The 15,893-nt window shown below is 49.3% G+C and overlaps 1 protein-coding gene across 1 annotated transcript in view; it reads left to right on the top strand.

The window, feature by feature from the left end:
* Window positions 1-12,974, top strand: part of LOC144122875 (uncharacterized) — a 96,266-nt gene extending 83,292 nt beyond the window's left edge. The window contains exon 2 of the mRNA XM_077655849.1: window positions 11,253-12,974. Coding sequence (XP_077511975.1) covers window positions 11,253-11,534 — 282 coding nt within the window. The 3' untranslated portion in view covers window positions 11,535-12,974. The remainder of the gene's footprint in view (window positions 1-11,252) is intronic.
* Window positions 12,975-15,893: the final 2,919 nt, after the last annotated feature.

Below are 15,893 nucleotides of genomic sequence, written 5' to 3'. Positions count from 1 at the left end.
GGGTGTCTGGAAATATTTTTCACAGGAAAGACGCACAAACCGGAATCCCCGCTTAGATCAATAGTCTCAGAAAAAGGTGCGTGGCAGGAGCATGTGGCACATTACCTAAGGGCCAATTTGAAGAGCTTGTCGGGAGAAGTCATTGACACAGCTGCCATTGACCATTTGCCGGAGGCAGCTAATGGTATCTCCGAATGGTTCAATGCCTTGTCTATGGTCTTAATTTCACCATTGAATTGCCTGCGAATAAGAGCATCCAGTTTTTAGACGTCTTGCTTCTTTTTAAGGACGACCATGTTTGCTGGTATTAAAACGTAACGTCTAGAAAGAGTTTGCTACCATTTGACAGCGCGCGCTCTAAGCTAGTAAAAATAATGATAGTAACAAGCACACTTCAGGCAGCGTTATCCAAGAGCTGTGTGCATATGGCAAAATCAAGCTTTGAGAACCAGGCACAGCGCCTCTACTCTGCCGGGTACACACCTTCATTAGTAGCTAATATATGCAAGGCTATGCTTAAAAACTTAAAGGATGGGAGGCAAGTTAGGAAGGAGCGAGAGAAGACACGTGTTGCAATCATACCGTACCTTCACAAGATGTCCCACAACGTTAGAAAGATAGCAGGACGATACAACGTCCAGGTCGTCTTTTCCGAACCGTGCAAGCTTTCGAAGATATGTGTCTTGAACAACAAGGCAAGACAGGCGACCTGCACTACGAGACACGGGCAACGGTACACACAATGCCGGACTAGGGCTGCCTATCAGATACCCCTAACGTGCGGTAGTCTGTACATAGGCCAGACGGAAAGATGCATTAATGTCAGGGCCAGGGAGCACTTCCTCAACGTAGATAGAGGGTCTGGAGGTAATCTAGCAGAGCACTGCAACCAGCCTCGCCACAAGTGTAAACCTATATTAGAGGATACAAGGTTCTTAGCAACATCAAAAAACAAAACATTAAGGGAGGTCATTGACGCCTACTTTATTGCTAAGGCAGGGGACAGGTGCGTAAGGACGCCCTCAATTTCACTGCACGAGAAAAAAATGCGTTTCCTTGGCCATGCCTAAAGATTCCTGATTTTGCATGTTCGCCTTTCACTTCCCGTTTGTTCATGAAGTTTTCTCATGTTAGCCGGTGCGCATTCTTCTCAGGTTTTTGGTGCGGCTCATAAATGGTAATCGTCCAAATTGTGTTTTACATGTAGACTGTTTTTACCTCTTACCTTCTTGGCGTTGACATGTTTTTTTTTTGCTCCATTTTAGGTTGTATTCGTTTGTTTTTAGATGTTTGTGGCATCCGTAGGGTTGTATGACGTTTTATCTGATTTTAGATTTCTCACTCTGTTTTTGCTTCGCTTGCTTTGGCCCTTTTAGGCTCGCTCGTTGTTGCTGTTAAAGTGTTCTTGACACCGCCCTTTGGCCGCGATGTTGTTTGGCACGTGTGTTTTCCTTGGTTTTTTGCTGGTTAAAGTGCTTCTTGATATGTTCAATTCATAAAGTTTCACCCCCTTTTTCATTTTTTTGGTGGTGTTTCCTTCTGGTTCATACATATGTTGGCCGCCCCTTGATGACTGTAGATTATGTTGTAATCTTTGGCCCCCTGATGGTAACGTCGTTTTTTGGCATATATTGTGCTGGGTTTTCCTCGAAAATAAAGAGTTGTTAGTCAGCGCCTGTCCTGTCATCACTGTTTTTCTTCTCGTGTCCCTGTCTGTTTCCGCGCTGGTCATTTCGAATCATGTCCAACCAACTCGCCCAAAGGGCAATTTTGATTCAAGAGTGCGCACCCATGGCTGTGCACCCGGCAGCAAGGTCAGACAGCGCCCATGCATTCTTGCCTGTTTTGTGAGCCTGGGGAATCTCCGGATCCCCAACGCCTTTCTCGGCTGGTGCTCGGAGGACGCCCAAGACTGGTTTGGTCAGTTCGAGCGCGTCGCGCGTTTCCATGACCGGGACGACAGTGCCAAGATATGGAACGTCTACTTCAGCATAGAAGATGCCGCTCGGATCCGGTACGAGAACCGCGAGATGAATCTTCCGACGTGGTAGAACTTTCGTCGCCGGCTGTTGGAGACCTACACTGGCAGCGACCGCCGTGGACGGGCCGATCGTGCATTGACCACTCGCATTCAGCTACCTAATGAGAACGTAGCGATGTACGTGGAAGATGTGACTCGCTTCTGCAACCGAGCTCAGGAAAACAAGCTGAGGCAGCTGATCAGAGGCGCGAAAGAACAGTGGTTCTGCGGTCTCGTGCGAAGCCCGCCCAAAAGAGTTGCCGAGTTTCTCTCCGAGGTTGTTGCCAATGAGAGGGCACTTCAGCAGCGGTACAATTACTAAGACCGGCAGCTAAACTCTGTCTCGACTCTGTACCCCTGGATGCTGAGTCGGGGCCCACTGCAAGCTCCTTTCGGGACCTCGTGTCTTCTGTGGTCCGTGAGCAGCAGCAGTAACTCCAGGGGGGACATTTCCTGTGGACTCTCTGGCTAACGCCATTCTGGAAGAAGTTCAACAGGCGCTCAGACCACGCGTCGCTCAACTATAGACCACAGACACTCCTTGGCCGTCAGCGACGTATGCGGACGTGCTGCGCCGTCCTGTGCCTCTGCCCTGTGGGCTGCCGTATATCGCTTCGGTAGTCGCAGTGCGCGCCGAAAGGCCGGTTTTCTACTGGCAGGCTCAACGTCAGGTGCCGAGGAAGACCGATCTTTGCCATGCGCCAGTCCGAAGTTTCCTGTGTTACCACTGCGGCGAGGCCGGTCACATCTGCCGGCAGTGCCCATATCGGCCTGTGGGGTTGCGAGCCTTTCCTGCAGAGGATTGGCGAACAGCCGCCGGAGATTGAGGAATACGTAACCCGCCGGTGTAGTTCACCACCTGCTCCGCGTCGACAGTAACGATCGCCTTCACCCTGCCATTCCTCGCCTCATCAGTCCGGTTAAGCACCTGGTGCACAGCGTGGGTCCTCGAGCCCGCCCAGGGAAAACTAAAACAGGCGACCTTTGGAGGCGAGGCCACCGAACGCCGTATTGCCGCAGAGCTTCCACCGATGCGCCGATTGACCCTTCCCTGATCGACCACCACGATACCGATGACGCCGACGACTGCGTCTGGTAAGAGTAAGGCCAGGATCTCCCTCGACATACCAGTGCTGATTGACTCGAAGTTAGCGCACTAGTGGATAAGGGTGAGTACTACTCGATACTTAGCGGTAGGATTGCTAAGATGCTGAAGAATGCTGTGATACCATGGGCAGGGGCACTGATACGTACGGCTGGTGGCCACGTGGTTACGCCGCTCGGTACGTTTACTACCAGAGTTACGGTGCGCGGATGCACATTCGTGGCAACGTTCCTCATTCTGCCTGAATGCTCACGAGACATCATTCTCGGTCTGGACTTTCTCGAGAAAATGGTGCAATTATAGACCTTCTGAATCGGCTTGTTACACTTTCAACAAAATTCGCTACCTCCAATCCCGTCTCCGAGAATTACAGAACCGCACTGCGTATTTCCGAGGATACTTTAACAGTGCCTCCACGGGCGATCAGCATCGCGGACAACGTGTTGTCTCTTTTCCTCACACTCGGTGTTTGCCTAGCAAGAGGGCTCGCCTTTCTTTGTGACGGTTGCACTGAGGTACTCGTGACCAATTTTAGTAGCCATCATCGCCATTTATTTCGTGGCACAGCGATAGCCCACGTTGACCATGTCCAAGAGGTGGCTGAGTGTTCCGCATCTGTAGAAAACACGCATGATGGTGCACGCCAAGTGCACCAGCAGCCTTATCGCGTCTCTCACAGAGAGCGGGAGAGCATCCAAGCACTAGTGAAGCAGATGCTGAATGACGGCATAATCCAGCCATCGAATACTGCGTGGTCGTCACATGTGGTTCTCGTAAAAAAGAAAAATGGCACGCCTGGCTTCTGGGTAGACCACAGGAAACTTAACAGCGTCACACACACAAAAAAAGATGTTTGTCCGCTCTCCTCCTTGTGAAGTTTGCTGACCTTTCCGCGAACTAGTCGCTCTCGTGTTCGCGAGGAAGCCCGCACCAGTGGGGTCGGTCAGAACTGATTGTATTGTGTTAATGCGTCGACAACATAGGGACCCGTCCGATCCCTGCCTCCCCTGCTTGCAGCGGATGTCCTTGTTTTCTCCGCGCCGTCACAGGCATAACCCGCCTTGAAGAACCCTAACCAGATAAAGCTGTCGACATGTGTGCGGCGTCAAGGGGTTGCCGAGGCTTCGGGAATGAAGGAGATACGGCAGGATAGGAGCCGAGTGACCATGAAGTGCATTCTTTCCTTAACGACTTTCTTCTCCTTTTTTTGTCTTCAAACAACTTGAGTGATCGTTTCTTCGGCATATATTTTTCGCGTGTGCGAAAGAGAAAACAGATGACAATGTTAGGAAAGCAGTAACGGCTGTGCGAAAATGGTGGTCGCGTTTGTGCTGTTTGTGTATTTGATTGCAACCTCTCCTTTCCCAAATGTTTAATCAGTACTCTTTCCCCAATGTGTGATTTTTTGGCGGAAACCTTATTTTCCTTTCCCTAAACACTGACTGGTGAGGTGAGTCTCTTGTAATCTTATTGGTTGCTGCCCCGCTAAGGGAGGGGACAGAGGGTTTAAAAGTAAACGCTCTGGACTGAACGAGGGCTGAATTCGTCTGATAACGATTTAGCCATGTAAATAGTTCTCTAATTGCTTGTTACTCCTTTCTTTATTTATGTCGTAAATAAATAGTTAACATTCTCCTTTCCCCAAGTAACGTGAATATTTGCGAGTCAGAATCACAGGGTCATCAAGAAACATCGATTTCATCATCAAGAAGGTGTTTCCTCTCATCGCCACCGGAAAGGGATTGCAACTGGCACAGTCTGAAGAGGGGAAACTCAACTCTCCTATAGATGACTCTCTCGACAGAATGCGCCAAGCAAATTGCTTTTATTCGGTAGATATGCGCAGTGGATATTAGCAAACAGAAGTTGACGAGAGAGACAGAGAAAACTGCCCTTTTCAATCCGGACGGCCTCTATGAATGTCGTGTGCCCCCCTTCGGGCTCTTCTGGGCTCCGGCAACGTTCCAGAGAATGATGGATCCCACGCTCACCGGCCTTAAATGGCAAACAAGTCTGGTTACCTGAAATATGTGATCATTTTCTCAACAACCTTTTGAGAACATCTACAACGGCTCAGAGTAGTGTTAGAAGGCGTCCGATCAGCTTATCTTTCTCTGGAGCCTCAAAAGTGCCATTTCGGTTTTATTTAACTGAAATTTCTCAGGCACGTCGTCAGCGCCGAGGGAATCCGGCCAGAGGCAGAGAAAATTTCTGCCGTTGCGGACTTTCCGGTCGCCACTAATAAAAAAGCCGCCCGATGGTTTCTTGGCCTTTGTTCGTACTACCGGTGTTTCATCATAAACATTGCTAAGCTGGCCAGTCCTCTGACGCGTTTGACGCGATGAGCCAGTTTTGTGGGGCAATGAGCAGCAAACTGCTTTTGACGACCTACGACGTCGGCTACAGCCACCGCCAGTGCTGACTCATTTCCACTATGATGCCGCCACCGAAATTCACACGGACGCCATCAATGTCGGCCTTGGAGCGGTTGCCGCTCAGCGCCCGAACGGTGTCGAAAACGTGATCGCTTATGCTAGCCGCGCACTTTCACGCGCTGAATTCAACTTTTCTACAACCGAAAAAAAATGTTTGGATGTAGTATGGGCCACCAGAAAGTTCCGCCCCTATCTAAACAGCAGGCAGTTCCATGTTATTACTGACCGCCGCTCGTTGTGCTGGTTGACAAAACTTGAAGGGCCCATATATGGAAGGCTAGCGCGTTGGGCCTTACGTCTACAGGAATTTGACTTCACCATCGTTCACAAGTCTTGCCGCAGGCACACCGACGCTGACAGCCTGTCACGTGCGCCCGTGCAACCTTACCATGATAACTCAGAAGACGGCGCGTTTCTTGGCGCAGTCACATCGTTCGACATCATCGCAGAACAACTTGCGGACGAAGAGTTGAAGCTGCCCATAGAGCATCTGGAAGGTCAGCATCCATCAATACCCTCACACGTGGCTCGTGAGCTGCCACCCCTCGTTCTTCGAGGTGGCGGGTTTTATAAGAAAAACTCCGCCTCTAGAGGTAAGAGTTACCTCCTGGCAATGCCAGCCACCCTCCGAAACGAGATCGTCCTCACCTGCCACGACGAGCCTGCCTCCGGGCACCTTGAATTCACGCGCACATTTGCTAGAGTGTGGCATAATTACTACTAGCCCAAGTTTGCCTCGTGTGTGAAGCGATACGTTCGGACCTGCCGCGAGTGCCAGCGTGGGAAGACGCCGCCACTGAAACCGCGTGGCATGTTACAGTCTATCAAGCCTCCTAACACACCATTTGAACAAGTCGGCATGGACCTCATCGGATCATTTCCTATGTCGTTGGGAGGAAGCAGATGGATAGCTGCTGCGACAGATTATCTGACGCGTTACGGCGAGACACAGGCTCTCTCTCAAGGCGTTTGAAGTTGCGCTCTTATTTATGCGGGCAATTGTGCTACGACACGGCGCTCCGTCCGTCGTTATTGCAGATAGAGGCAAGGAATACACAGCTCAGCTTGTTCATGACATCTTAGAGCTGAGTCACACCAGCCATCGTACTACGACAGCATACCACACGATAGAAATTGCCTCACACAACGTCTGAATAAAACACTGGCCGACATGATTTTGATGCTTTTGGTTGTGGAGCAAAAACGTGGGACCACATACTTACTTACGTTACATTCGCGTACAATACAGTGATTCATGAAACAACCCATATTACACCCTTCCGTCTAGTCTACGGAACAGAATTGCGGATGATGGTGGACGCCATGCTCCCAGGCGTGGATGATGACCTGACACCAGACGCGAGTTCCTTCGTCGAACAAGCCGAGCAAGCTCGCCACCTTACTCGCTTGCACATCAGATCTCAACAAGACACGGCCTCCCGACGTTACAACTTAAGCTGCTTGGCTACTGATTCGGAGTTGCCGGGTTCGAACCGGACCGCGGCGGCTGCGTTTTTATAGAGGGAAAACGCTAATGGCGCGTTCACACTTCGACATTCGGCGGCGAGAGGGAGCGGAATCCGCGGCCGCCGAAATGCTGTCTCGTTCACACTTCCCGGCCACCGCGTCACCGCTCATCGTCTGTGTGTCGTCTGCTCACGGCGTACACAGATGCGGCAAGAGGTTAATCGATGCTGTCTACGTACCAAAACCGTATGCATGCTTGCTTACGCTAAATGCAGCTATTTTGTCGGACGTTACGCCATTTCTAACATTCTCACTTTTTATATGTCTAGTGGCGCCATCTGGTGGTTAGGAGAGGAACCATTGTCAACAAACCGACGGCCCTCTTGCAACTGTTTATTGAAACACATCTTCCTTCCATCACCAACCCTACGCATGCGCAACAAGCAAACTCTATCTTATCGAGTTCAAGAACTTCAGCTCCTTCTTGTACAGATAGACCGAAGCCTCGCTTACACACTTCTCGGGCCCATATCTATCAATCTGCCAGGCTTCGATGACCTCACGCGTTTTCTGGTCTTTGGCCCTTCCGATTATCTTTGTACGCTCAAAGAGTGGCGTGCATTTATTGTCACAAGAAAGACAGTGTTTGGGCAAATGCATGCCGCTGTGAGAGCCCAACGAATTTTTGTGTTCTTGTAGGCGCTTATTAATGCAGCGTCCCGTTTGTCCCACGTAAACTGAGCCGCAACTAAGCGGGATTTCATACACTACTCCCATTCGACAGGACACAAACTTGATTTTGTGGTTTACACCACAGCCTGCTTTTGTTCTCGTTTCATTGTTAGTTAGCGCGCACAAACGGGACAGCTTACAAGGCGCCGAAAAGAAGATTTCCACACCGAATTTTCCTGCTACCCTCTTCAGGCCATGCGAGGTCTTATGTATATAGGGCAGTACTTCAAATTTCCGCCTCTCACGAATGCCAGATTCTCGAGCACTAGAAATTGGGATGACGGTTCTCAACAGAGACCCGGCAGCGGCCTGCAGAAGCGACGAGGGAAACCCAGCACAACTTAGGCGTGCGACTTGAGCGGAAAAGCTGAGTGAAACCTTGTGAAAACAGGACTTCAGTAATGATGACCTCAAGCAGGATGAAGCAATTCCTCTCTTAATAAGCTTAGAGTGACAGGAGTCATAGGGTAAAAGGGCCTTTCAATAAACAGTTGCAAGTCCGCGCTCGTCCTGTCTACTTCTTCCCTGTGTATCGTCCTTTGCGTGGTTTTCGTTCTTAGTTCATGGATTACCAACTAGCCCCCCATCGTACACTCCTTCGGCCCTCTTAAGCCTAAACGGGAAAGAATTGTAACCCGAAATAAAAATTAAAGCAAATTTATTGCTCAAACGTTTTCTTATGGGCGAGATAGGACAAGCGATAGACCGCTGGCTCTTTTATGGACAGTGAAAGCGCTGAAAATGGCAGTAACAGCGACTAATTCAGTCCGAAGCGAGGCGTCCTGCATCGAAGGGCGCCGCCATGTTTGTCGCCGCGGGTACTAGCCTTCCTATTGGCTGACGAGATTCGGCGGATTTTTTTCCGGCGGCAGAATTCGGTCCTGGGCCGATCGGCATTTCCGCTGGGTATATCGGCGGAATCTTTGCCGCGGCAGCGGATTCCGCTCGCTCTCGCCGCCGAATGTCCAAGCGTGAGCGCGCCATAAGGCGCCCGTGTGCTGTGCGATGTCAGCGCACGTTAAAGATCTCCAGGTAGTCGAAATTATTCCGAAGCCCTCCACTAAACCACCTCTTTCTTCCTTTCTTCTTTCACTACCTCCTTTATCCCTTTTCCTTGCGGCGCGCTCGGGTGTCCAACGATATATGAGACAAATACTGCGCCATTTCCTTTCCCTCAAAACGAATTAATATTATTATTATTATTACCTACAACCCAGATGACCGCGTGTGGATGTGGACCCCTGTCTGCCAAAAAGGTTTGTCAGAAAATTTTCTACATCGTTGTTTCTGACCCTACAAAGTGCTCCGCCGTGATGGCAACGTGGATTATGCAGTTCCTCGAGGAACTGGACGCTTTCGGACGTCGGCAACCACAGACGGACATTGTGCATGTAATGCGACTTAAGCCGTAGTTTTCGCGTGGGAGCAATGACGTTCCACTTTAAACTGCGTTCTTATTCTCCGTTTTAATTTTTTTTGCCATTTTCTACGTGCTTTTCCTCTTTATGCACTCTATGCCGCGGTATCCCCTTTAATTTTCTACGTATTGTTTATATTTTCGTCTATCTCTGCTTTGTCCATACCTTTTCAACGGGTCTATGCTTTTCTTTTTCCGAGGGAGGGGGGGGGGTGCTATTTCCACTGATGTCACGGACCTGGCTCGAGCTACCTGCGCGCTAAGCCGTGACGAAGACGAAGCGGTAGCGGTCGCGAGAGGAGGGCTCGAGCTGGCTCTGGGCTAAGCGATTAAAACCGGGGCCTCTCTACGATCCCCTTTGCGTCTACAACTGCTCTTCGTGTGGTCTGTGGCACTATATTCCATCCATCCATCCAATCTGAAAGTGGCTGCTGCTGTTAGTAATTTTTTGAAGCTGAGTTTTCTGACTCTGCTCCTACATTCTCGGGCGACATCAGGGCCTCACATACCCTCATCTCCACTATCTCCAGCGCCGTCATCCAACACTTTACGTAGACGCAGGTCTTTGGTGGGACCAGACTTAGCAGATCATTGCAAAAACTTTCGGACTGGTGTCATGACGGGCAATTCTCAATTAACAATGTGAAATCTGTAGCGATTGCAGTAGCTAGAAAAACAACCAATAAATTTTGTGTATAAAATCGATGGTGCTCCACTGGTCTTCCGCAGCGGACACAAATACTTAGGCGTTGCATTAACTAGTGATCTTAGATGGGGTAAACACATCGACAACATCGCTTCAGCTGCATTACGGAGGCTGTTTTTTCTTAAACGGTGCGCTTGCCTTGCGCCAGCAGCAACGAAACGTTTAGCTTATAAAACGTTAGTTTGACCTGTACTAGAATATGCTAACGCTGTTTGGTTCCCTCGGTCTGTAACTAATATTTCAAGACGACTTGAAGGAATACAACGTAAAACACCGAGTTTTATTCACAACAGATACAGACTCACTAACAGAACTAGCTGTGATTCCAGGCTCGAAACACTGTCAACAAGGGCAAAGCGCGCGAATAAAATTTCTCTATCAGCTTTTTAATAACACATTAAAGGCCGATTCAGGGACTAACATCGGGACTAACGGCGGCTTTTGAGGACTAAAGTAGTTTTTTTCTCTCCATTCCACTAGGTCGTTTGTTTTTCGTATAGTGCGTAGTTTGAGAAAACGCCGAGGAAAACGAATTCTCGTTTGATCGACGGTTAAAGTTTTGTCAGGTGTCCACGCCTTTTGCTTCGTTGAACATGGCAGCAGTCTCTTAATAGTTGTGACTGCTATTCTTGCTTTGTAAACACCAGTTCCTTCAAAACACAAACAAAAGTTGTGCCAATGCCTTAGAAGAAAACGGAAAATAGCTTCTGGGGCCGAGTCCGCTTCGCAGTCTAATTAGCAAGCCCGCCTCTAGCGGTCCGCTCATAGCTTTGAGCGCGGCCTATTAAGGAACCTTGGGCGGGGACACATTTTTCTCATTTCTTTTATTAGTCTCAATGTAATCTATGTCAAGGAGCCTTACGGTTTGGAAATCGCTAACAATGCACAGGATCGAACATACGCACGCACGCAAACGACGAAGCGCTACTTAAAACTTCATTCTTCGGAAGAGATATGAATATGAAAACATGCCAAGGCATCAGGCGCAACAAAGGGGCAGCAGCTCTAGACCGGAACCTGCTTGTAAAGACAGAAAGAATAGAAACAGCAAAAAAATAAAAAAGAACCGAAGAAAGCATGAAAGCATGTCTCAGCCACCACCTGCGCGTTAAAAAAAGCTTAAAATTACGGCCCTTCAGATAGTACACATCGATTCTCCCTACAATGACCGAACCGAACGCGTTCCTGTGCATTGTTCTCGCTTTCCGAACCGTAAGGATGGCATACCAACTAGAACTTTAAGAAGCAACGGTCATTCAAATCAGCATTGCGACATCGGTCGCCTAATTAACTTCAGTTCACTTTACTTTCCTTAGAGACCTTCTTCGAAATTCCGGGAGTCTTGCTGAATCCGCCTCTTGTGGCCGCAGGTCCCAACGTTCGCGTACGAGAAGCGGCTGTCTCGTATCGAGACGCTCCGGCTGGCCATCATGTACATCGCATTCATGACCGAGGTGGTGGGCTGCTCCAAAGAGGACGCCGAGCCTTGTGCCGAGGCTCCGGCGAGCGGGGCCTTCCCCCCGCACCACCACCAGCTGGGCGGGGACGTGCCGCTGGACGAGGCGGCGCTGTGGAGCCCCGGTCGGCCGCTGGCCAGCGCCGCGGGCGCTGACGCCCTGGGCCACCTGTGCCCGTCGTCACGGCAGGTGTGACCCCTGACGCTGCTGGAGCCGACGGCGGCCTACGTGCTCCCCAGGTGATGGAGAGCGCCGGCAACGCCTCCAGCAGCAGCGGTGGTCGCTCCGAAGCTGCTTGCGGTCAAGCGCAGCAGAAGCGGAGTTCACGCGCGCACTAAAATGGAATGCGGATTGCTGGACAGTAGCGCTCATTGTGCTAGCCCGTGTCAGCTTCGGACTGTGGTTTTAAGCACAACTCCCGTTTTCGCCTTGCCACGCTTGCCTCGGAGGTTATGAAAATACTTCCGCCTGACGGTCGGGGTCTGCTTGCGCAAGCCTTGCTTCAGAGTGGTTTTCTGGTGACTCTGTGCGGATCATGGAGCCCGGTGAAAGTGGCTGCGTCCACGCGAATGCACTCTCAAGATAGCTTGGTGCAATATGTCAATGATGTTTAGTGTGCTGTATCTATGTTGCATGAAGTTCGTGTGGTAGAATTATGGTGCCGTTATCTTTAGTTGGACGTTTTCTGAGTTTGTGCACGGGGGCCTCCTATCAATTTCAGTGAGTAGACACTGGCGCTTATGCACCCGCGGCAACCTCTTGCCGCCTTCCAGATCGCCAGACAGTTGGGGCTCAAGGGTGCAACCGGCAACAAAACAAGGCGATGTACGTGATAGCCAGCAAAAACTGGTAAAACTGCACCGTCGCGCCATCTGATGCCTCTGTTCTCGAGTTGAGACCTTCGTGTGAGCATGAGTGTTTATTCGTGTACGCAGCCATATATCTTTGTCCTCTCTCCAGACTATGCTGGTGATAAGCGGTGCTCGTCGAGAGGTCATCGCTTTCCGATCACCATGTCTCGCGCATAATTCGGCGATGCTGTTCGCTTTGCCTGATTAGGCAGATAACATATTTTCATGGCCCTGGCTTTGGAGCTCCTCACGGAGGTGTGATGTAGTAACAACAGGACGGTCAGGTGTACAGTTAGTCGATATGAAGAGGGAACGGAAGAAACTAGTGGTGCAGTAGACGAGTTATCGTAAGAGGGAAAGTAGAAAGATTCAGGATTTCGTTGCAATACAGATATTACGGCAAAGACGAAGACTAATGTTGAAGCAATGAATGATAAGCCCACAGCTGTCATTACGGAGGGCGCAGGAGAAGTATACGCTGTGAATGGTTTGACAGGATACCGGCAAGCTCTCAGGAGACGAAAGATATGATTAAGAAAACCAAAGCATGAAAGCGTATAACAACCCTACAGACTGGATAGAACTGACACAGCTATCAGAGTTAGTCAATAAGCGCTAGGTAACTTACGTAAAGCAGTTTAATGTGGATAAGATTACGCATACTCTAAAGAATAGATGTAGCCTAAAAGCGGTGAAGAGGAAGCTAGGCATATGCAAAAATCACATGTATGACACTATGGCCAAACGGGCGAGTTGGTGAAACATTTCATAAACACGATGGCGAGGCGGGCGAGTTGGTGATACATACTTCTGGGAAAATAGCGCAAAAGACGAGGACAGCTTGGTCTTTTGTTTTCTTTCCTTGCTGTCCTCGTCTTTTGTGCTATTTTCTCAGAAGCATTTCATAAAATTAGACAGCGTGAAATACAAAGAAGGGAACACCAGGACAAGCGCTGACTCTCAACTGCAGTTTTAATCACAGGAACAAACACAATATAAGGATAGCATGGTCAATCAACCAATCAAACAACCAAACACACGTGTTGGTACGTGGTCTCAAGATATAGAGACTCCATGCCATGCAGGAATACAGACGACTTGCTGACACACAACCTTGTTTTTTTTTTTCATGTGAAATGCTTCCATAATCTCTCACAGTAATGCAACGATCGAACGCAAGAACTGAAGTGTCTGCATTAGTCAAATAGATTAGTGGATTTATTTGCATCCATGTGCATTTGCCTGTTCTGTTAGAAGCGTGTTAATGCAGCGCCACATCTTTCCCATCTGTCGCAGCAGAGGGGAATTTTATATACAACCCCCTGAGAGCTTTATGGGAACAATGAATAACTGCGCAAAAAGGACGCGACACGAGAGAAGAACCACACGAGACAAGCGCAGACTAATAGCTATTTTATTGCACCAACGCCTCCTTCCTTCATCTACAAAGCGCATGCGCACCAACCACAAAGACAAAAGCCGTAATCCGTAATGTTTTGCGCAGTTATTCGTTGTTCCCATAATGTCGTACCAACTAGCCCCTCACCGCACTCTTCTAGATTGTACAAACTTTGCTACAAGCTCGATACCGCATGTCACCTGGGATTAATCGTTTTTCGCCCTTTTTCCACTATTGGACAAACGTTTCTTAAGTTAATTTTCATTTGTCCTGAAACGACCACTCCTATGTTATACCTATTCGTCACATTTTTCAATTGCGCGAAAGGCGGTGTATGCAGGGGAGAACAATAAACGTGTTTCTTTGCTGCCTTTTGTCTGAACCCGGCACTGGAGCCGAAGTCTTGAGCTTTTGGGCTATATTCTTTCAGCCCACTACGATGACATCTTCCGGGTATCCTCCTTCGATTCAATGCACATGGTAACTAGCGCTAAAGACGAGGACACAAGAAAGACGGACACCACGAACGCTTGACATCGACTAGTCTTATTCCAGACAGACACATTCAATACATAGGCAAGACATGTACAAAAGATCACACCCTCATCGCACACAGTTACTGGCAGCCTACAGTTCCTGGACGTTCGGCCTTTTCTGAGTGATGCACGCGTTTGCTATATGTACCAGCCAAGGTCTAAATATGAAATTTTGAATTTTTATTCGGCCGATTCTAAATAAGTGACACTAGGTATTGCCAAGACATGACTTCGTTCTGCCCTAGACAAGTCCTGCTCGTACAAGGTGATTTAAAGTGTGCACCTGCAGGTAAATCGCATGACGAAGGCAGGTTTCCCTAGGTAGCTCGTGCCATCCGTTGCTGAAGGCCTGTTAAAAACGATAAATGAAAAACGATAAATGATCCAAGATCTGACACACCGCCTAAGGAAGGTGGAGCAGAAAGGTAAGTTCCGAGTTGTGCTTACGGCACCAGATAAACTCGGCAAGGTGTGCAAGGCTTTTAATGTTGCCTCAAAATAGAAAAAAAAACTCATTTCCTGATAAAACGTCAAATGCCGTATGTGGCTTGCAAGACCAATGTGGTGAACCGAATTCCCTTTCATGTGGGAACACATACATCGGCCAAACTGGCCATTGCGTCAATTTTCGGCTAATGGAGCATAGGCTGGCTGTCGGGGCACTATAATGTTCAGGACACATGGCGCCACATTGCAACGTTGTGAGGATAAGTGTGCTCCGATATAGGATAGGACACGGGTCAATTTCTTAAGTTCAGAGCAGAGGAACGTGAACTACTTGAAGCCTTTCTCATTTACCTTGGAAGGTAGTCGTGCGTAAGCAACCCGTTCTTATGTTTGTAATCGAAAGAATTACAGTTCTTGAACCGGAAGATGCCGTGGTGTCATGTGCTTTAGGGTGTAATCTTTTGTCCTTGTTTTGCCTATTTATTGTGTTGCATCGCCACGGTTGCCCTGAGGCGCGCCAAGTGCAGGAGCTACGCTGGTTAGCAAGGAGAGCAGAACCACGATTTATTGCAAAAGCTAGGTGCCTTGTACAGGCATGCTTGACGTGAGGGGAAGAGAGAGCGGCGATAGGGGCTGCCGCAAAGAAACAAAAGGGTGCGCGCCGGTGACGCGCGCGCAACTCAATTTACTGAATAGCATATGCCACACCTCTTCCTTAAAATTCGAAACGCTGCACCGGTCTGCGTTGCGTTGCTCAGGACTTGTTCGGGGCTCCTTGCGGCTTCCTTTCTTTGCGCTGGTCCGACCGTAGGTTGAGCTGGAGAAGCGGCGCCGGAAAACCGTTTCGGAGAGTTTGCGCCTTTAGGCGGGTCGGTTGTAGAAACAAGCCGGTCTGCCGTCGTTTGCGGGCTAGCTGCCGGGCATCGCTCGCTCGCACCACTTTCGGGCTGTTGATGCTTCATTGCACTGCCGCGTTGCACGCGAACTTATCTGCGTGTCGCATGCAGATGACGCAACACTCTTGTACGAGCTTCCTTTGGTACCACCACGTGATTTCCCCAGTACACTAGCTCATGCGACACTGAACACTCCAGCTTGAGGTCAAAGAATGGCAGTACGAAATGCTGTAACAAGTTTGTGGATTTGGGCAATCCGTTCATAACGTAACGTTTAACCTCGACCAAAACTGCGTCTGCGGCTGTCAATGCCTGTAGCTCACGTGTTGTCACACCACCTTCGTCCAGCCTTTCCATGGCTAGGACGTATTCTGGCGGTTCATCATCCGGGACAGGTTCCGAAGCTCGTTGTGGTAGGCAGTTCA

This window comes from Amblyomma americanum, chromosome 3 (assembly GCF_052857255.1).
Source record: "Amblyomma americanum isolate KBUSLIRL-KWMA chromosome 3, ASM5285725v1, whole genome shotgun sequence".
NCBI lineage: Eukaryota > Metazoa > Arthropoda > Arachnida > Ixodida > Ixodidae > Amblyomma > Amblyomma americanum.
Note: the sequence above shows the minus strand (reverse complement) of the source record. Positions and strands in the feature narration are given on the sequence as shown.